Source organism: Leucoraja erinacea, unplaced genomic scaffold (genome assembly GCF_028641065.1).
Source record: "Leucoraja erinacea ecotype New England unplaced genomic scaffold, Leri_hhj_1 Leri_832S, whole genome shotgun sequence".
NCBI lineage: Eukaryota > Metazoa > Chordata > Chondrichthyes > Rajiformes > Rajidae > Leucoraja > Leucoraja erinaceus.
This window is the reverse complement of record NW_026576765.1, coordinates 24563-45629: the sequence shown is the minus strand read 5'-3', so window position 1 is coordinate 45629 and position 21067 is coordinate 24563. Positions and strand designations below refer to the sequence as shown.

The following is a 21067-nucleotide window of genomic DNA, read 5'->3' as shown; positions in this document are numbered from 1 at the left end:
GCTTTGACTTTGACTCTGACATCGGGGGGGGGGGGGGGGGGGGGGGGAGAGTGCAGTGGAGAGATAAGTTTTTTTGGCCCCATCACAGCTATGTGATGGATGTTTATGTAAAATGTAATTATGTTGTGTCTGGGGTCTATTTGTGTGTAATGTATGGCTGCAGAAACGGCATTTCATTTGGACCTCCAGGGGTCCAAATGACAATTAAATAGACTATTGACTATTGACTATAGAGCACTTTAAAAACAAACATAGCTGCAACAAAGTGCTGTACATCACTAATCATTGACAAAAAAGTTAACACACACCAAAAATAACAATCAAAAGAAATAGTAGGAAAAGACATGTAAAATAAAGAAACATCAAAAACACCACAAACAGAAGCAAAGCCTCAGGCATGGTCAAAAGCCAGGGAGTACAAATGTGTTTTAACACTGGATTTGAAGATGGACAGAGAGGGGGCCTGTGTGATGTGCAACGGCAGGGTGTTCCAGAGTGCCGGAGCAGCAACAGAGAAGGCTGTTGAGGATGACACTAAGCTGGGGGGCAGTGTTAGCTGTGAGGAGGATGCTAGGAGACTGCAGGGTGACTTGGATAGGCTGGGTGAGTGGGCAAATGTTTGGCAGATGCAGTATAATGTGGATAAATGTGAGGTTATCCATTTTGGTGGCAAAAACAGGAAAGCAGACTATTATCTAAATGGTGGCCGATTGGGAAAGGGGGAGATGCAGCGAGACCTGGGTGTCATGGTACACCAGTCATTGAAAGTAGGCATGCAGGTGCAGCAGGCAGTGAAGAAAGCGAATGGTATGTTAGCTTTCATTGCAAAAGGATTTGAGTATAGGAGCAGGGAGGTTCTACTGCAGTTGTACAGGGTCTTGGTGAGACCACACCTGGAGTATTGCGTACAGTTTTGGTCTCCAAATCTGAGGAAAGGCATTCTTGCCATAGAGGGAGTGCAGAGACAGTTCACCAGACTGATTCCTGGGATGTCAGGACTGTCTTATGAAGAAAGACTGGATAGACTTGGTTTATACTCTCTAGAATTTAGAAGATTGAGAGGGGATCTTATAGAAACTTACAAAATTCTTACGGGGTTGGACAGGCTAGATGCAGGAAGATTGTTCCCGATGTTAGGGAAGTCCAGGACAAGGGGTCACAGCTTAAGGATAAAGGGGAAATCCTTTAAAACCGAGATGAGAAGAACTTTTTTCACACAGAGAGTGGTGAATCTGTGGAATTCTCTGCCACAGAGGGTAGTTGAGGCCAGTTCATTGGCTATATTTAAGAGGGAGTTAGATGTGGCCCTTGTGGCTAAGGGGATCAGGGGGTATGGAGAGAAGGCAGGTACGGGATACTGAGTTGGATGATCAGCCATGATCATATTGAATGGCGGTGCAGGCTCGAAGGGCCGAATGGCCTACTACTGCACCTAATTTCTATGTTTCTATGTTTCTATTGACAAAAAAGTGAATACACACCAAAAATAACAATCAAAAGAAATAGTAGGAAAAGACATGTAAAATAAAGAAACATCAAAAACACCACAAACAGAAACAAAGCCTCAGGCATGGTCAAAAGCCAGGTAGTACAAATGTGTTTTAACACTGGATTTGAAGATGAACAGTGAGGGGGCCTGTCTGATGTGCAACGGCAGGGTGTTCCAGAGTGCCGGAGCAGCAACAGAGAAGGCTCTATCCCCTCTGAGCCTCCGACAAGACCTCGGTACCTCCAGGAGCAGCTGACCCGCTGACCTGAGGGACCAGGCAGGAGCGTATGGGTGGAGCAGCTCAGAGAGGTAAGGCGGGACGAGCCCATTCAGAGATTTAAAAAATAACAGTATCTTAAAATGAACTGGAAAGTGCACCGGGAGCCAGTGTACGGAGGCAAGAATTGGCGATATGTGCTCCCTCTTTCGAGTCCTAGTTAAAAGGCGAGCAGCAGCATTCTGAACCAACTGGAGACGAGCCAGTGAAGAACGAGCAACACCAAAATAGAGCGCGTTACAGTAATCCAGCCTAGATGTAATTAATCACCCACAAGTAAGATGCAATAGACAATAGACAACAGGTGCAGGAGTAGGCCATTCGGCCCTTTGAGCCAGCACCGCCATTCAATATGATCATGGCTGATCATCCACAATCAGCACCCCTTCCCTGCCTACACCTCATATCCCCTAACTCCGCTATCTTTAAGAACTATCTAACTCTCTCTTGAAAGCATCCAGAGAACCGGCCTCCACCGGCCTCCACTAAGGCAGAGAATCCCACAGATTCACAACTCTCTGGGAGAAAACGTTTCTCCTCATCTCCGTTCTAAATGGTCGACCCCTTATTCTTAAACTGTGTGTGTGTGGCCTCTGGTTCTGGACTCCCCCACAACATCGGGAACATGTTTCCTGCCTCTAGCGTGTCCAAACCCTTAATAATCTTACATGTTTCAATGAGATACCCTCTCATCCTTCTAAACTCCAGAGTGTACAAGCCCAGCCGCTCCACATTCTCTCAGCATATGACAGTCCCGCCATCCCGGGAATTAACCTGGTGAACCTACGCTGGGCTCCCTCAATAGCAAGGATGTCCTTCCTCAACATCAGGAACATGTTTCCTGCCTCTAGCGTGTCCAAACCCTTAATAATCTTACATGTTTCAATGAGATCCCCTCTCATCCTTCTAAACTCCAGAGTGTACAAGCCCAGCCGCTCCATTCTCTCAGCATATGACAGTCCCGCCATCCCGGGAATTAACCTGGTGAACCGACGCTGGGCTCCCTCAATAGCAAGAATGTCCTTCCTCAAATTAGGGGACCAAAACTGCACACAATACTCCAGGTGTGGTCTACCTGGGCCCTGTACAACTGCAGAAGGACCTCTTTGCTCCTAGACTCAACTCCTCTTGTTATGAAGGCCAACATGCCATCGGCTTTCTTCACTGCCTGCTGTAACTGCATGCTTACTTTCAGTGACTGATGAACAAGGACCCCCAGGTCTCGTTGCACCTCCCCTTCTCCCAACCCGACACCATTCAGATAATAATCTGCCTTCCTGTTTGACAATAGGTGCAGGAGTAGACGCCATTTGGCCCTTCGAGCCAGCACCGCCACCGAATGTGATCACGGCTGATCATCCACAATCAGTTCCCCGTTCCTGCCTTCTCCCCATATCCCTCGACTCCATGAGCCCCAAGAGCTAAATCTAACTCTTTCTTGAAAGCATCCGGCATCCACTGCCTTCAGTGGCAGAGAATCCCACAGACTCACAACTCTCTGGGTGCAAAAAGTTTCTCCTCATCTCTGTTCTAAATAACCATATAATATAACCATATAACAATTACGGCACGGAAACAGGCCATCTCGACCCTTCTAGTCCGTGCCGAACACGTATTCTCCCCTAGTCCCATATACCTGCGCTCAGACCATAACCCTCCATTCCCTTCATCCATCCATATAACTATCCAATTTATTTTTAAATGATAAAAACGAACCTGCCTCCACCACCTCCACCGGAAGCTCATTCCACACAGCTACCACTCTCTGAGTAAAGAAGTTCCCCCTCATGTTACCCCTAAACTTCAGTCCCTTAATTCTCATGTCATGTCCCCTTGTTTGAATCTTCCCTACTCTCAGTGGGAAAAGCTTTTCCACGTCAACTCTGTCTATCCCTCTCATCATTTTAAAAACCTCTATCAAGTCATAGAAACATAGAAATTAGGTGCAGGAGTAGGCCATTCGAGCCTGCACCGCCATTCAATATGATCATGGCTGATCATCCAACTCAGTATCCCGTACCTGCCTTCTCTCCATACCCCCTGATCCCCTTAGCCACAAGGGCCACATCTAACTCCCTCTTAAATATAGCCAATGAACTGGCCTCAACTACCCTCTGTGGCAGAGAGTTCCAGAGATTCACCACTCTCTGCGTGAAAAAAGTTCTTCTCATCTCGGTTTTAAAGGATTTCCCCTTTATCCTTAAGCTGTGACCCCTTGTCCTGGACTTCCCGAACATCGGGAACAATCTTCCTGCATCTAGCCTGTCCAACCCCTTAAGAATTTTGTAAGTTTCAATAAGATCCCCTCTCAATCTTCTAAATTCTAGAGAGTATAAACCAAGTCTATCCAGTCTTTCTTCATAAGACAGTCCTGACATCCCAGGAATCAGTCTGGTGAACTGTCTCTGCACTCCCGCTATGGCAATAATGTCCTTCCTCAGATCAGGAGTCCCCCCCTTAACCTTCTGCGCTCCAAAGAATAAAGCCCTAACTTGTTCAACCTTTCTCTGTAACTTAGTTGCTGAAACCCAGGCAACATTCTAGTAAAATGGCCAACCCCTTATTCTTAAACTGTGTGTGTGTGTGTGTGTGTGTGTGTGGCCCCTGGTTCTGGACTCCCCCAACATCAGGGACATGTTCCTTCTCTCCAAAGAGGGAGGGGGGAGGGGCTCACCTGCTGGAGGACGTTGCGGACGGAGTCTGTTGCCCGTAGCTGGGGTAGGAAGATTGCTGGCCGTAGGAGCTTTGAGGAGTCTGGGTGTTGCCGTATCCGGATGAGCTGTAACCGCCCTGGCTGGAATGACTGTAGCCCTGAGAGGCGGGCTGGTTCCCGTAGCCTGTGTAACAAACCAGAGTGGTCAATAATTCCCTCAACAGTTTGCATTCATTCACCCAGTAATTTAGCAACACACAACTAAATAAGGCACATGCATTCGCGTAGCAGGCAGTGAAGAAAGCTAACAAGCAAGCCGTCCACAGTGTACAGATCTAGTCGAGTTTATTGTCCCGTCTACCAAGGTACAGTGAAGAAGGTTGAGGGGGGGGGGGATCTTATAGAAACGTACAAAATTCTTAAGGGGTTGGACAGGCTAGAGGCAGGAAGATTGCTCCCGATGTTGGGGAAGTCCAGAACAAGGGGTCACACACACAGTTTAAGGATAAATTCTTTTAATCGCTTTTAAAAATGTATTTACATTCCAGATGGAGTTTAATGCTGATAAATGTGAGGTGCTACACCTTGGCAGGACAAATCAAAATAGGACGTACATGGTAAATGGTAGGGAATTGAAGAATACAGTTGAACAGAGGGATCTGGGTATAACCGTGCATAGTTCCTTGAAGGTGGAATCTCATATAGATAGGGTGGTAAAGAAAGCTTTTGGTATGCTAGCCTTTATAAATCAGAGCATTGAGTATAGAAGCTGGGATGTAATGTTAAAATTGTACAAGGCATTGGTGAGACCAAATCTGGAGTATGGTGTACAATTTTGGTCGCCCAATTATAGGAAGGATGTCAACAAAATAGAGAGAGTACAGAGGAGATTTACTAGAATGTTGCCTGGTTTCAGCAACTAAGTTACAGAGATAGGTTGAATAAGTTAGGTCTTTATTCTCTGGAGCGCAGAAGGTTAAGGGGGGACCTGATAGAGGTCTTTAAAATGATGAGAGGGATAGACAGAGTTGATGTGGACAAGCTTTTCCCTTTGAGAATAGGGAAGATTCAAACAAGAGGACATGACTTCAGAATTAAGGGACAGAAGTTTAGGGGTAATATGAGGGGGAACTTCTTTACGCAGAGAGTGGTGGCGGTGTGGAATGAGCTCCCAGTGGAAGTGGTGGAGGCAGGTTCATTGGTATCATTTAAAAATAAATTGGATAGGCATATGGATGAGAAGGGAATGGAGGGTTATGGTACGAGTGCAGGCAGGTGGGACTAGGGAAAAAAAAGTTGTTCGGCATGGACTTGTAGGGCCGAGATGGCCTGTTTCCGTGCTGTAATTGTTATATGGTTATTCCACTATTAACTGTACATATGTGCATTGGTATCGTGTTGTATTTCTTTTAACCAAATGGAATTTTGTTGCTCAGTTTTGTGCAATGACAATAAACATATTCTATTCTATTCTAGGATAAAGGGGGAAATCTTTTAGTACCGAGATGAGGAAAACATTTTTTTTCACCCCGAGAGTGGTGAATCTGTGGAATTCTCTGCCACAGAAGGTAGTTGAGGCCACACAGTTCATTGGTTATATTTAAGAGGGAGTTAGATGTGGCCCTTGTGGCTAAAGGGATCAGGGGGCATGGAGAGAAGGCAGGTAGATTGGCTAGATGCAGGAAGATTGTACAGAGTATTGTGTGCAGTTTTGGCCTGTCGGCCTTCATAACAAGAGGAATTGAGTCTAGGAGCAAAGAGGTCCTTCTGCAGTTGTACAGGTCCCTGGTGAGACCACACCTGGATATTGTGTACTCAACTCCTCTTGTTATGAAGGCCAACACAACTTTGTACAGTTTCGGTCTCCTAATCTGAAGAAAGACATTCTTGCCATAGAGAAGGTTCACCAGACTGATTCCTGGGATGGCAGGACTTTCATATGAAGAAAGACTGGATAGACTCGGCTTGTACTCGCTAGAATTTAGAAGATTGAGGGGGGGGATCTTATAGAAACGTACAAAATTCTTAAGGGGTTGGACAGGCTAGATGCAGGAAGATTGTTCCCGATGTTGGGGAAGTCCAGAACAAGGGGCCACACCCACAGTTTAAGGATAAGGGGGAAATCTTTTATTACCGAGATGAGAAAAACATTTTTTTTCCCCACACGGAGAGTGGTGAATCTGTGGAATTCTCTGCCACAGAAGGTAGTTGAGGCCACACAGTTCATTGGTTATATTTAAGAGGGAGTTAGATGTGGCCCTTGTGGCTAAAGGGATCAGGGGGTATGGAGAGAAGGCAGGTACAGGATACTGAGTTGGATGATCAGCCATGATCATATTGAATGGCGAATGGTGCAGGCTCGAAGGGCCGAATGGCCTCTACTCCTGCACCAGCATGTTTCTATGCTGGTCGCCTGCTATCCAGTCAGCAGAAAGACTGGACATGATTACAATCGTGCCGTCCACAGTGTATAGATACAGGATAAAGGGAATAACGTTTAATGCCAGGTACAGCCCGATTAAAGATAGTGCGAGGGTCTCCAATTAGGTGGATGGGAGGTCAGGACTGTTCTCTAGTTTGGTGAGAGGACGGTTCAGTTGCCTGATAACAGCCGGGAAGAAACTGCCCCTGCCACAGGAAAGCAGACTATTATCTAAATGGTGGCCGATTGGGAAAGGGGGAGATGCAGTGAGACCTGGGTGTCATGGTACACCAGTCATTGAAGGTAGGCATGCAGGTGCAGCAGGCAGTAAAGAAAGCGAATGGTATGTTAGCTTTCATTGCAAAAGGATTTGAATATAGGAGCAGAGAGGTTCTACTGCAGTTGTACAGGGTCTTGGTGAGACTACACCTGGCAAGAATGTCTTTCTTCAGATTAGGAGACCGAAACTGTACAAAGTTGTGTTGGCCTTCATAACAAGAGGAGTTGAGTACAAATCTGAGGAAGGACATTATTGCCATAGAGGGAGCGCAGAGACGGTTCACCAGACTGATTCCTGGGATGTCAGGACTGTCTTATGAAGAAAGACTGGATAGACTTGGTTTATACTCTCTAGAATTTAGAAGATTGAGAGGGATCTTATAGAAACTTACAAAATTCTTAAGGGGTTGGACAGGCTAGATGCAGGAAGATTGTTTCCCGATGTTGGGGAAGTCCAGGACAAGGGGTCACAGCTTAAGGATAAGGGGAAATCCTTTAAAACCGAGATGAGAAGAACTTTTTTCACACAGAGAGTGGTGAATCTCTGGAACTCTCTGCCACAGAGGGTAGTTGAGGCCAAAGTTCATTGGTTATATTTAAGAGGGAGTTAGATGTGGCCCTTGTGGCTAAGGGGATCAGGGGGTATAGAGAGAAGGCAGGTACGGGATACTGAGTTGGATGATCAGCCATGATCATATTGAATGGCGAATGGTGCAGGCTCGAAGGGCCGAATGGCCTCTACTCCTGCACCTAATTTCTATGTTTCTATGAATCTGGAGGTGTGTGCGCGTTTGTTTTCACACTTCTGTACCTCTTGCCCAGTAGCAAGCAGCAAAGACCCTATAGCAGAGCAAGATAGGCTACTCCTGCTAAATGCAATGGGCTGACGTGTAGTACGCTATGGAGGGGATCCTGGGCATTTTTCCACGCCCATTTTAGTAACCTGAGCCTACCTGACACGACCCGACTCGCACTGTAATCAATGTTGCGGGGCAACAGTTTGTGTGGGTCAGATTCATAAATCTGTCAGGTCAAACTTCTTGTCAAGAATAAAATTTGATTCTGGTAATTGTGTTTTTTAATGTTTTTTAAATCATTTCTTTTTAAATGGCTCACAAGCCGCGTTTGAGTTGATTTTGTAGTAACCGGAACCGACCCGACTCGCAGGGTGATTGACATTGCGCGGGAACTTTTTGTGTGTGATATAGGGTTAGATTCATATTTCTGTTAATTCTTGTTAAAGAATAAAATGTTTATAAACACACATACATGAATGTGATATAAATGTATATAATCCTATAACACACACAATTATATTTCTTCTGATCCAATAATGAACTTTATTTCAGACTAGACACGGGACATTAAATAAGAAACATTGTAAATAAGAAACATTGTAAACCTCCCTGCAACTTCACACCACTAGGCCTTATCCCCTCTCTCCCGCTGCCCCGCTGCCCCCCCACACTCCCTCTCTCCCCGCTGCCCCGGGCCCCACCCTCCCTCCCCCGCTGCCCCGGGCCCCACACTCCCCCTCCCCCGCTGCCCCCACCCCCTGCCCCGCTGCCCGGGGCCCCACACTCCCTCTCCCCCCGCTGCCCCCGGGCCCCCACTCCCTCTCCCCGCTGGCCCCGCCCCCTCTCCCCTCCCCCCCGCTGCCCCGGGCCCCGCACTCCCTTCCCCCCGCTGCCCCGGGCCCCGCACTCCTTCTCCCCGCTGCCCCGGGCCCCTCACTCTCTCTCCCCGCTGCCCCGGGCCCCGCACCCTTTCTCCCCGCTGCCCCGGGCCCCGCACTCCTTCTCCCCCGCTCCCCCCTCTCTCCCCGCTGCCCCTGGCCCCGCGCCCCTTCTCCCCGCCGCCCCTCCCTCCCTCTCCCCGCCCCCCCGGGCCCCGCACTCCCTCCCCCCCTGCCCCGGACCCCGCACTCCCTCTCTCCCCGCTGCCCCGCCCGGGCCCCACACTCTCTCTCCCCGCTGCCCCGGGCCCCGCACTCCTCTCTCCCCGCTGCCCCGGGCCCCACACTCTCTCTCCCCGCTGCCCCGGGCCCCACACTCCCTCTCCCCGCTGCCCCGGGCCCCACACTCCCTCTCCCCGCTGCCCCGGGCCCCGCACTCTCTCTACCCGCTGCCCCGCACTCTCTCTCCCCGCTCCCCCGGGCCCCGCACTCTCTCTCCCCGCTGCCCCGGGCCCCACACTCCCTCTCACTCGCTGCCCCGGGCCCCGCACTCCCTCTCCCCGCTGCCCCGGGTCCCGCACTCCTCTCTCCCCGCTCCCCGGGCCCCGCACTCTCTCTCCCCGCTGCCCCGGGCCCCGCACTCCCTCTCCCCGCTGCCCCGGGCCCCGCACTCCCTCTCCCCGCTGCCCCGGGCCCCGCCCCCTCTCTCCCCGCTGCCCGGGGCCCCGCACCCTCTTTCCCCGCTGCCCCGGGCCCCACACTCCCTCTCCCCGCTGCCCCGGGCCCCTGCCCCGCCCCTCTCCCCGCTGCCCCACACTCCTTCTCCCCGCTGCCCCGGGCCCCGCACTCCCTCTCCCCGCTGCCCCGGGCCCCGCACTCCCTCTCCCCGCTGCCCCGGGCCCCACACTCCCTCTCCCCGCTGCCCCGGGCCCCACACTCCTCTCCCCCGCTGCCCCGCCCCGGACCCCACACTCCCCTCTCCCCGCTGCCCCGGCCCCGCACTCCTCTCTCCCCGCTGCCCCCCGGGCCCCGCACTCCCCTCTCCCCGCTGCCCCCGGGTCCCACACTCCCTCTCCCCCGCTGCCCCGCCCCTCTCTCTCTCTCTCCCCCTGCCCGGGCCCCCACACCTCCCCCTCTCCCCCGCTGCCCCCGGACCCCACACTCTCCCTCTCCCCGCTGCCCCGGGCCCCACACTCCTCTCCCCCCCCCTGCCCCGCACTCTCTCTCCCCTCTGCCCCGGGCCCCACACTTCTCTCTCCCCGCTGCCCCCGGGCCCCACACTCCCTCTCCCCGCTGACACTCTCTCTCCCCGCTGCCCCGTGCCCCACACTCCCTCTCCCCGCTGCGGATCCAATCTTTGGCCGGAAGCGAGATGGCTGAGCAAGATGGTGGAACAAAATGGCGGGGGCAGGTTGCTAAAATGTCATAAAATCGCCCATGAACGTACTACACTTTCGCGTGAGAGTAACCCATCTTGCTCTGCTATAGGATCTTTGGCAGGCAGTGAAGAAGGCTAACGGCATGGCGCTGAATGCTGGACAATGGTGATGAAGCCGAATTTTAGTTAAAAATATAAGAAGATATTAAATTGGTTTCTGGGCTAGCTTACAGCTTACATTTAGTGTCAAATTAGGCTTTCCTCAGGTTGCGGGGTGTGTGAGATAATAAATCCTATAACATTGTCTCCCAAGTGACAGGCAGGAGAGAAGGAGCTAGAGATATCTTTGAAGTAAGATGCCATAAACCAAATGACCAATGTTTATGGGGGAGGAGGCAATAAAGGAAGAGAGAAATAGCCAGTCACATCTTTGTAAACAAATGACCTATGTTTATGAGGGACCAAATGACAGAGGAAGCAGCGAAAAGAGCTAGGGTGGTCTATTTGGAGATAAAGCAAATGGCCAATGTTTTTAGTATATCTTGTACCATGTAAACAAAAGGTTTGATGTGATGCATTCTGTGGAAACCTTTTCCTGTACCTCTGACCATGACTAATGTCTGTGGAATGTGATAAGGGGACAAAAAAACCCTATTTAAGGCAATGTAATTCTGTTGTTCAGAGAAGGTGGCTGAGGACAGTCAAGTGTCTGTGTTGGTCACTTGACTGGAGTTCTCCCTCCCTTCCATCGGCCGATGTTAAGTAAAGTTTTGAACTGGTCTACCAAACAGTTTGTGTGGTGTCTGTTTATTAAGAAGCGAACCTGGTTTAGTAGTTAAGATAAGTAGCTTTTTCAATGGCAGAGAGAGACGGAGGGCTGGTGGGGGAGAGAGACGGGGGGGGGAAGATACTGGGTTAATATCGTCCAGGATACATCCAGCGACTCCGGGATGGCGGGACTGACGTTGAAATGGGTCGACTGGGCTTGTATTCGCTGGAATTTAGAACAGAGTGCTGGAGTAACTCAGCGGGTCAGGCAGGCAGCATCTCTGTGGAGAATGTGGACAGGTACAAAGTGCTGGAGTAACTCAGCGGGCATTTCCGTGGAGAAATTCAAAGTGCTGTAGTAACTCAGCCGTTCTGGCAACATCTCTGTGGTTGCCAGAACATCGGGGAGACTAAGCGGAGGTTGGGTGATCGTTTCGCCGAACACCTCCGCTCACAGTCCGCAATAACCAACCTGACCTCCCGGTGGCTCAGCACTTCAACTCCCCCTCCCACTCCGTATCCGACCTCTCTGTCCTGGGTCTCCTCCATTGCCAGAGTGAGCAACAGCGGAAATTGGAGGAACAGCACCTCATATTCCGCCTGGGTTGCTTGCGTCTGGTTGGCATTAACATTGAATTCTCCCAATTTTGCTAGCCCTTGCTGTCTCCTCTTCCTTGATCCTCCTGCTGTCTCCTCCCACCCTCCCATCCGCCCGCCCTCGGGCTCCTCCTCCTCCCCCCCCCCACCCCGCATCAGTCTGAAGAAGGGTTTCGGCCCGAAACGTCGCCTATTTCCTTCGCTCCATAGATGCTGCTGCACCCGCTGAGTTTCTCCAGCAATTTTGTGTACCTTCGATCTTCCAGCATCTGCAGTTCCTTCTTGAACACATCTCTGTGGAGAATGTGGACAGGTACAAAGTGCTGGAGTAACTCAGCGGGGTCAGGTCAGACAGGGCAGCATCTCTCTGTGGAGAACGTGGATAGGTGACGTTTCGGGTCCAGACCCTTCTTCAGACCGATGATGTCTGATTACTGCGGGGAGGTTACAGTTTTTGGAAACAGTTTTTCCCCCTGGTAGACTGTTTTTTCCAGCAAGGCAGCTTTTTTTCCTGCACGTCGGTTTCCCAATTAAATTTTTACGGACTCAGCGGGTCAGGCATGCAGCACGTCTGCGGACACTGGGATTCGGACACGAGCATCTTACCAGTCTGCGCCTGGCTGTAAGACGAGCCGTAGCCGCTGCCACCGCTCTGGGTGTAGGCAGAGGTGTCGGTGGACTGGCTGTACCCACTGTAACCTTGGTTGTACCCCTGCGGTGGGGGCTGTGTGTAGCCCCCCTGGCCCGGCTGGGCGCTGTAGCTCCCGTAGCTGGAGGGAGAGAGGGAGGGAGGGAGAGAGGCATCGACAGGTCAGCTACCACCCAACCACAAACTCCGCGCCAGGTCAAACTAAACACTACCATCCAAATCTATACCCTGTACATGGTCATAGAAAATAGGTGCAGGAGGAGGCCATTCGGCCCTTTCAGCCAGCACCGCCATTCATTGTGATCATGGCTGATCGTCCCCTATCAATAACCCCTTCTCCCCATATCCCTTGACTCCACTAGCCCCTAGCCTCTATCTAACTCTCTCTTAAACCCATCCAGTGACTTGGCCTCCACCGCCCTCTGTGGCAGGGAATTCCACAGATTCACACAACTCTCTGGGTGGAAAAGTTTCTCCTCATCTCAGTCCCAAATGGCCACAGATTCACACAACTCTCTGGGTGGAAAAGTTTCTCCTCATCTCAGTCCCAAATGTTCCACCTCACACATAGCCCCCAACTCAATATCCTAAATGGCCACAGATTCACACAACTCTCTGGGTGGAAAAGTTTCTCCTCATCTCAGTCCCAAATGGCCACAGATTCACACAACTCTCTGGGTGGAAAAGTTTCTCCTCATCTCAGTCCCAAATGGCCACAGATTCACACAACTCTCTGGGTGGAAAAGTTTCTCCTCATCTCAGTCCCAAATGGCCACAGACTCACACAACTCTCTGGGTGGAAAAGTCTCTCCTCATCTCAGTCCCAAATGGCCACAGATTCACACAACTCTCTGGGTGGAAAAGTTTCTCCTCATCTCAGTCCCAAATGGCCACAGATTCACACAACTCTCTGGGTGGAAAAGTTTCTCCTCATCTCAGTCCCAAATGGCCACAGATTCACACAACTCTCTGGGTGGAAAAGTTTCTCCTCATCTCAGTCCCAAATGGCCACAAATTCACAACTCTCTGGGTGGAAAGGTTTTTTTCTCACCTCAGTCTTAAATGGCCTCCCCCTTATTCTAAGACTGTAGCCCCTGGTTCTGGACTCGCCCAACATTGGGAATATTTATCCTTCATCTAGTTTGGCCACCCCACCCAAGGTTTCCGAGCGGTTCCCGGAGGTTGCAGGTAGGGAGACTGACAAAAGCCTCCAGGAACCGCACGGAAATCTTGGGTGGTGCGAAAAATCTCCAGAGGTTTCATAAGTGGGACAGGGGCATTACTACGCGATTCAAAAAGCTGCAGTAACTCAGCGGGACAGGCAGCATCTCTGGAGAGAAGGAATGGGCGATGTTTCGGGACGAGGCCCTTTTTCAGATTTCTTCCAGTCTGAAGATAGGTCTCAAGCCCAAAACATCACCCACTCCTTTGCCCCAGAGATGCCGCCTGTCCAGCTTGGTGACTCCAGCACTTTAAACCAGCATCTGCAGTTCCTTCTTACACACAACCCAACTCCTCAAAGAAGCTCGGACTTACTTTTGAGTGGAAGCTTGCCCGAAATTTTCTGGAAAACAAAGAGAGAAAAAAGTAAGTCACAATGCTGTAGTCAAGTTTGTGCTTGTGTTAGCAGACAGGTACAATAATCTGGATGGCTGTGGCAGGAGTTGCTGCCTCACGGCGCCAGAGACCCGGGTTTCATCCCGACTACGGGTGCTGTCTGTACAGAGTATTGTGTGCAGTTTTGGCATGTTGGCCTTCATAACAAGAGGAGTTTTGTTCATCAGTCACTGAAAGTAAGCATGCAGGTACAGCAGGCAGTGAAGAAAGCCAATGGCCTTCATAACAAGAGGAGTTGAGTCTAGGAGCAAAGAGGTCCTTCTGCACTTGTACAGGGCCCTAGTGAGACCACACCTGCAGTATTGCGTGCAGTTTTGGCCTGTTGGCCTTCATAAGAGGAGTTGAGTCTAGGAGCAAAGAGGTCCTTCTGCAGTTGTACAGGGCACTGGTGAGACCACACCTGGAGTATTGTGTGCAGTTTTGGCCTGTTGGCCTTCATAACAAGAGGAGTTGAGTCTAGGAGCAAAGAGGTCCTTCTGCAGTTGTACAGGGCCCTGGTGAGACCACACCTGGAGTATTGTGTGCAGTTTTGGCCTGTTGGCTTTCATAACAAGAGGAGTTGAGTATAGGAGCAGGGAGGTTCTTCTGCAGTTGTACGGGGCCCTGGTGAGACCACACCTGGAGTATTGCATACAGTTTTGGCTTGTTGGAACGGAGACAGAGACGCTTTTCCACCCAGAGAGTTGTGAGTCTGTGGAATTCTCTGCCTCAGAGGGCGGTGGAGGCTGGTTCTCTGGATGCTTTCAACAGAGAGCTAGATAGGGCTCTTAAAGATAGTGGAGTCAGGGGATATGGGGAGAAGGCAGGAACGGGGTACTGATTGGGGATACACAAAAAAGCTGGAGAAACTCAGCGGGTGCAGCAGCATCTATGTAGCGAAGGAAATAGGCAACGTTTCAGGCGAAACCTTTCTTCAGACAATAGATGCTGCTGCACCCGCTGAGTTTCTTCAGCTTTTTTGTGTACCTTCGATTTTCCAGCATCTGCAGTTCCTTCTTGAATACTGATTGGGGACGATCAGCCATGATCATATTTTTCAATGTTTCTATGAATGGCGGTGCTGGCTCGAGGGGCCGAATGGCCTCTAATCCTGCACCTATTGTCTATGTTTCCATGAGACGGAAGCCGGTTACGGAAATGAGGTCGAAAATTACTGCCCACGACATATTTGTCCTCGAGTTGTCCATCTTGCCCATTGTTTGGCCATATGTATGTCATGTTTTATACTTTGGCAATATAACAATGTATTTTTTATCATGCCAATAAAAGTTTTTAAATTGAATTGAATTGAGAGAGGGGTGGCGAGGAGTTAGAGCTCTTAAAGATAGCGGAGTCCGGGGATATGGGGAGAAGGCAGGAATGGGGTACTGATTGGGGATGATCAGCCGTGATCACATTGAATGGGGGTGCTGGCTCAAGGGGCCAAATGGCCTCAAATTCTGTGCCTATTGCCTATGTTTCTATGAATGGCGGTGCTGGCTGGAAGGGCCAAATGGCCTCTACACCTGCGCCTATTGTCTATGTTTCTATGAATGGCGGTGCTGGCTGGAAGGGCTGAATGGCCTCTACTCCTGCGCCTATTGTCTATGTTTCTATGAATGGCGATGCTGGCTGGAAGGGCCGAATGGCCTCTACACCTGCGCCTATTGTCTATGTTTCTATGAATGGCAGTGCTGGCTCGAGGGGCCAAATGGCCTCTACTCCTATTTTCAATGTCTGAACGGTGGTGCTGGCTGGAAGGGCCAAATGGCCTCTACTCCAATTTTCAATGTCTCTATGAATGGCGGTGCTGGCTGGAAGGGCCGAATGGCCTCTACTCCTGTGCCTATTGTCTACGTTTCTATGGAACGGAAGCCGTTTACGGAAATGGGGTCGAAAATTACTGCCCACACCCGCACGACATCTTTGTCCTCGAGTTGCCTGTCAGATTATTTATTCAAAGGTACACAAAATTGCTGGAGAAACTCAGCGGGTGCAGCAGCATCTATGGAGCGAAGGAAATAGGCGACGTTTCGGGCCGAAACCCTTCTTCAGACTGATGGGGGGTGGGGGGGGGGGAGAAGGAAGGAAAAGGGGAGGAGGAGCCCGAGGGCGGGCGGATAGGAGGACACAGCTAGAGGGTTAAGGAAGGGGAGGAGACAGCAAGGGCTAGCAAAATTGGGAGAATTCAATGTTCATGCCATCCGGACTCAAGGTCCCCAGGCGGAATATGAGGTGCTGTTCCTCCAATTTCCGCTGTTGCTCACTCTGGCAATGGAGGAAACCCAGGACAGAGAGGTCGGATTGGGAATGGGAGGGGGAGTTGAAGTGCTGAGCCACCGGGAGTTCAGGTTGGTTATTGCGGACCGAGCGGAGGTGTTCGGCGAAACGATCGCCCAACCTCCGCTTAGTCTCCCCGATGTAAATCAGCTGACACCTAGAGCAGTGGATGCAGTAGATGAGGTTGGAGGAGATGCAGGTGAACCTTTGTCGCACCTGGAACGACTGCTTGGGTCCTTGAATGGAGTCGAGGGGGGAGGCGAAGGGACAGGTGTTGCATTTCTTGCGGTTGCAACGGAAAGTGCCCGGGGAGGGGGTGGTGCGGGAGGGGAGGGAAGAATTGACAAGGGAGTTGCGGAGGGAGCGGTCTTTGTGGAAGGCAGACATGGGGGGAGATGGGAAGATGTGGCGAGTGGTGGGGTCACGTTGGAGGTGGCGGAAATGGCGGAGGATTATGTGTTGTATTTGCCGGCTGGTGGGGTGAATTTATTTATTCATGTGTGTATATATTTATATTATGGTATATGGACACACTGATCTGTCTTGTAGTAAATACCTACTATGTTCTGTGTGCTGAAGCAAAGCAAGAATTTCATTGTCCTATACAGGGACACATGACTGATTCCTGGGATGTCAGGACTGACTTATGAAGAAAGACTGGATAGACTTGGTTTATACTCTCTAGAATTTAGGAGATTGAGAGGGGATCTTATAGAAACTTACAAAATTCTTAAGGGATTGGACAGGCTAGATGCAGGAAGATTGTTCCCGATGTTGGGGAAGTCCAGGACAAGGGGTCACAGCTTAAGGATAAGGGGGAAATCTTTTAAAACCAAGATGAGAAGAACTTTTTTCACACAGAGAGTGGTGAATCTCTGGAACTCTCTGCCACAGAGGGTAGTTGAGGCCACACAGTTCATTGGCTATATTTAAGAGGGAGTTAGATGTGGCCCTTGTGGCTGTATAGGACAAGAATTTCATTGTCCTATACAGGGACACATGACAATAAACTCAGTGTTTAAGAAGGAACGGCAGGTGCTGGAGAATCGAAGGTTACACAAAAAAGCTGGAGAAACTCAGTGGGTGCAGCAGCATCTATGGAGTGAAGGAAATAGGCGACGTTTCGGGCCGAGACCCTTCTTCAGACTTCAGGCTTTTTTGTGTAACTGACAATAAACTCACTTGAACTAGAAGTAGCTTGCCCACAGTTCGGCCATTTTGGGAGGGGGGTCAACTGTGGGCAACGCGGTGACGTCATCGCGCACGGCGTCATGCGGTGAGGGGAGGGGGTGGGGAGGATGGCCGCCATCATCGCCATCCTCCTTCCTCCTCCACCACCGCCGCGCAATCCGCCGCCATCCTCCCCCATCCCGGCCCGCCGCGCCCTCCCCGCCCCCCAGCGGGAACCGCCGGCCATTTGCCCGGGGGTATTGACCGTCGGGGGGGCGGATGAGTGCGCGGATGGCGGGCGGGAGGGAGGGCAAGGAGGGGGTGGGTGGGGTCGGGGCCTGCACCAAGATGTCGGCCCAACCCGCCACCTCCTCCACCATCCGCCGCCATCCTCCTCCCCCGTCCCCCCCCCCGGCGCCCCGGCGACGGCGGCGGCTCATCCGCCGGGCGGAGAGGGTGGATGCGGGCGATGGATGGCGGCGGTGGAGGCCGATGGTGGCCGGGGATGGCCGCCGTCTTCACCACCCCCCCCTCTCCCTCTCTCCCGCCCGCCATCTTCCCCCCCCCCCACCCCCCCCACCATCCCACAAACATCGGCCCCCCCGAGCGCCGCCGACCGTCAATACAACCGGCGCCCGGCGGCCGCTCGCCCCCTCCACCCTCCCGGCCCGGTCCGGGGCGCCGGGCGGCGGCGGCGGCCGAGGATGGCGGCGGATTGAGGTGGAGGGTGAGGGAGGACAAAATGGGCGGCGCTCGGCATGGCGGCGGCGGCGGCTGCGGAGGAGGTGAGGAGAAGGGGGGGAGGAGGGTGGGGGAGGGACACGGGGCGGCCGGTGCCCGGGGACGGGGTTTCATGTCGCTCCGCGGCTTCTCCACGGGGGTTTTGAGCGGTTTATTACCGTTAGACGCCATCTCTCTCTCTCGCTCTGTCTCCGTGTGTCGGGTCCTCTCTCTCCGCCGGCTCCGCCCGGACTGACTGAGTGACGGAGGCGGCGCCGCTGCCTGAGGGGGGGAGGGGGCGGGGCTAGGGGTGGGCGCCGCCACTGGCTGCTCTCACATAGGGGTGGCCTGGATTACTCCCCACTCACTGGCTGCTGAGAAATAGGGGTGGCCTGGACCACTACACACACACACCACACTGGCTGCTCTCACATAGGGGTGGCCTGGACCACTCCACCCACTGGCTGCTGAGAAATAGGGGTGTCCTGGATTATCCCACTCACTGGCTGCTGTCACATAGGGGTGGCCTGGACTATTCCACCCACTGGCTGCTGAGAAATAGGGGTGTCCTGGACCACGCCACTCACTGGCTGCTGAGTGATAGGGGTGGCCTGGACTATCCCACACTCTGCTGAGAGATAGGGGTGGCCTGGACTATCCCACTGGCTGCTGAGAAATAGGGGTGGCCTGGACTACTCCACCCACTGGCTGCTAAGACATAGGGGTGGCCTGGAACATCCACCCACTGGCTGCTGAGAGATAGGGGTGGCCTGGACCACTACCACCCACTGGCTGCTGAGACATAGGGGTGGCCTGGACTATCCCACTCACTGGCTGCTGAGAAATAGGGGTGGCCTGGACTACCCACTGGCTGCTGAGAAATAGGGGTGGCCTGGACCACTCCACTCACTGGCTGCTGGCACATAGGGGTGGCCTGAATTACTCCACACACTGGCTGCTGAGAAATAGGGGTGTCCTGGACTATCCCACACTCTGCTGAGAAATAGGGGTGTCCTGGACCACTACACACACACTGGCTGCTGAGAAAAATAGGGGTGGCCTGGACTACTCCACACACTGGCTGCTGAGAAATAGGGGTGGCCTGGACTACACACACACACCCACTGGCTGAGAAAATAGGGGTGTCCCTGCTGCCAAATACCACTACACCCACTGGCTGCTGAGAAATAGGGGTGTCCTGGACCACTCCACCCACTGGCTGCGGTTACATAGGGGTGTCCTGGACCACTCCACCCACTTGCTGCTGAGAAATAGGGGTGTCCTGGACCACTCCACTCACTTGCTGCTGTCACATAGGGGTGGCCTGGACTATTCCACCCACTGGCTGCTGAGAGATAGGGGTGGCCTGGACTATCCACACACTGGCTGCTGAGAAATAGGGGTCTTGGTGGCCTGAGAAATAGGGGTGGCCTGGACTATCCCACACTCTGCTGAGAAATAGGGGTGTCCTGGACCACCACACACACACTGGCTGCTGAGAAATAGGGGTGGCCTGGACCACTATCACCAGGGGTGGCCTGGACCACACTCTGCTGAGAAATAGGGGGTGGCCTGGACCACTCCACTCACTGGCCTGCTATCCCACCCACACTCTGCATAGGGGTGGCCTGGACCACTCCACACCACTGGCTGCTGAGAAATAGGGGTGGCCTGGACTATCCCACCCACTGGCTGCTGAGAAATAGGGGTGGCCTGGACTACCACCCACACACTGGCTGCTGAGAAATAGGGGTGGCCTGGACTATCCCACACTCTGCTGAGTGATAGGGGTGGCCTGGACCACTCCACACACTGGCTGCTGAGAAATAGGGGTGGCCTGGACTACTCCAAATAGGGGTGGCCTGGACTATCCCACTCACTGGCTGCTGAGAAATAGGGGTGTCCTGGACCATTCCACTCACTAGCTGCTAAGAAATAGGGGTGGTCTGGACTATCCCACACTCTGCTGAGAAATAGGGGTGGCCTGGACCGCCCCACTCACTGTCTGCCCACTGGCTGCTGAGAAATAGGGGTGGCCTGGACTATCCCACTCACTGTCTGCTGAGAAATAGGGGTGTCCCGGACCATTCCACTCACTAGCTGCTAAGAAATAGGGGTGGTCTGGACTATCCCACACTCTGCTGAGAGATAGGGGTGGCCTGGAGTATCCCACACTCTGCTGAGAGATAGGGGTGTACTGGACTATCCCACACTCTGCTGAGAATAGGGGTGGCCTGGACCATCCACCACACTGGCTGCTGCTGGACTATCCCAGAAATAGGGGTGGCCTGGACTACATAGGGGTGGCCACCCACTGGCTGCTGAGAAATAAACTCGCTCCCACACTGGCTGCCTAGGGGTGGCCTGGACTATCTACATCCCACACTGGCTGCTGTCACATAGGGGTGGCCTGGACCACTACACCCACTGGCTGCTGAGAAATAGGGGTGGCCTGGACTATCCCACCCACTGGCTGCTGAGAAATAGGGGTGGCCTGGACCACTCCACACACCACTGCTGCTGAGAAATAGGGGTGGCCTGGACTATCCCACTCACTGTCTGCTGAGAAATAGGGGTGGCCTGGACCATTCCACTCACTGGCTGCTGAGAAATAGGGGTGGCCTGGACTATCCCACACTCTGCTGAGTGATAGGGGTGTCCTGGACCACTCCACTCACTGGCTGCTGTCACATAGGGGTGGCCTGGACTATCCACCCACTGGCTGCTGAGAAATAAATAGGGGTGGCCTGGACCACACCACTCACTGGCTGCTGAGAAATAGGGGTGGCCTGGACTATTCCACTCACTGGCTGCTGTCAAATAGGGGTGGCCTGGACCACTCCACTCACTGGCTGCTGTCAAATAGGGGTGGCCTGGACTATCCCACTCACTGGCTGCTGAGAAATAGGGGTGGCCTGGACTATCCCACACTCTGCTGAGTGATAGGGGTGTCCTGGACCACTACACTCACTGGCTGCCACTCCACTCACTGGCTGCTGTCACTTAGGGGTGGCCTGGATTATCCCACTCACTGGGTGCTGAGAAATAGGGGTGGCCTGGACGACTACACGCACTGGCTGCTGAGAAAAAGGGGCGGCCTGGACCACGCCACAC

General features: G+C 52.6%; 1 protein-coding gene across 2 annotated transcripts in view; it reads right to left on the bottom strand.

Annotated features, from left to right (window-relative positions):
• LOC129694872 (RNA-binding protein FUS-like) overlaps window positions 1–18206 on the bottom strand; it is a 41045-nt gene extending 22839 nt beyond the window's left edge. The window contains exons 1-4 of one of the 2 annotated variants that reach the window (XM_055631629.1): window positions 18133–18206; window positions 13724–13751; window positions 12145–12308; window positions 4441–4603 (exon numbers count right to left, since the gene is read on the bottom strand). In XM_055631629.1, coding sequence (XP_055487604.1) covers window positions 4441–4603; window positions 12145–12308; window positions 13724–13751; window positions 18133–18145 — 368 coding nt within the window. In that variant the 5' untranslated portion in view covers window positions 18146–18206. The remainder of the gene's footprint in view (window positions 1–4440; window positions 4604–12144; window positions 12309–13723; window positions 13752–18132) is intronic. The other variant, XM_055631630.1, reaches the window with a different exon arrangement.
• Between the last annotated feature and the right edge of the window lie 2861 nt (window positions 18207–21067).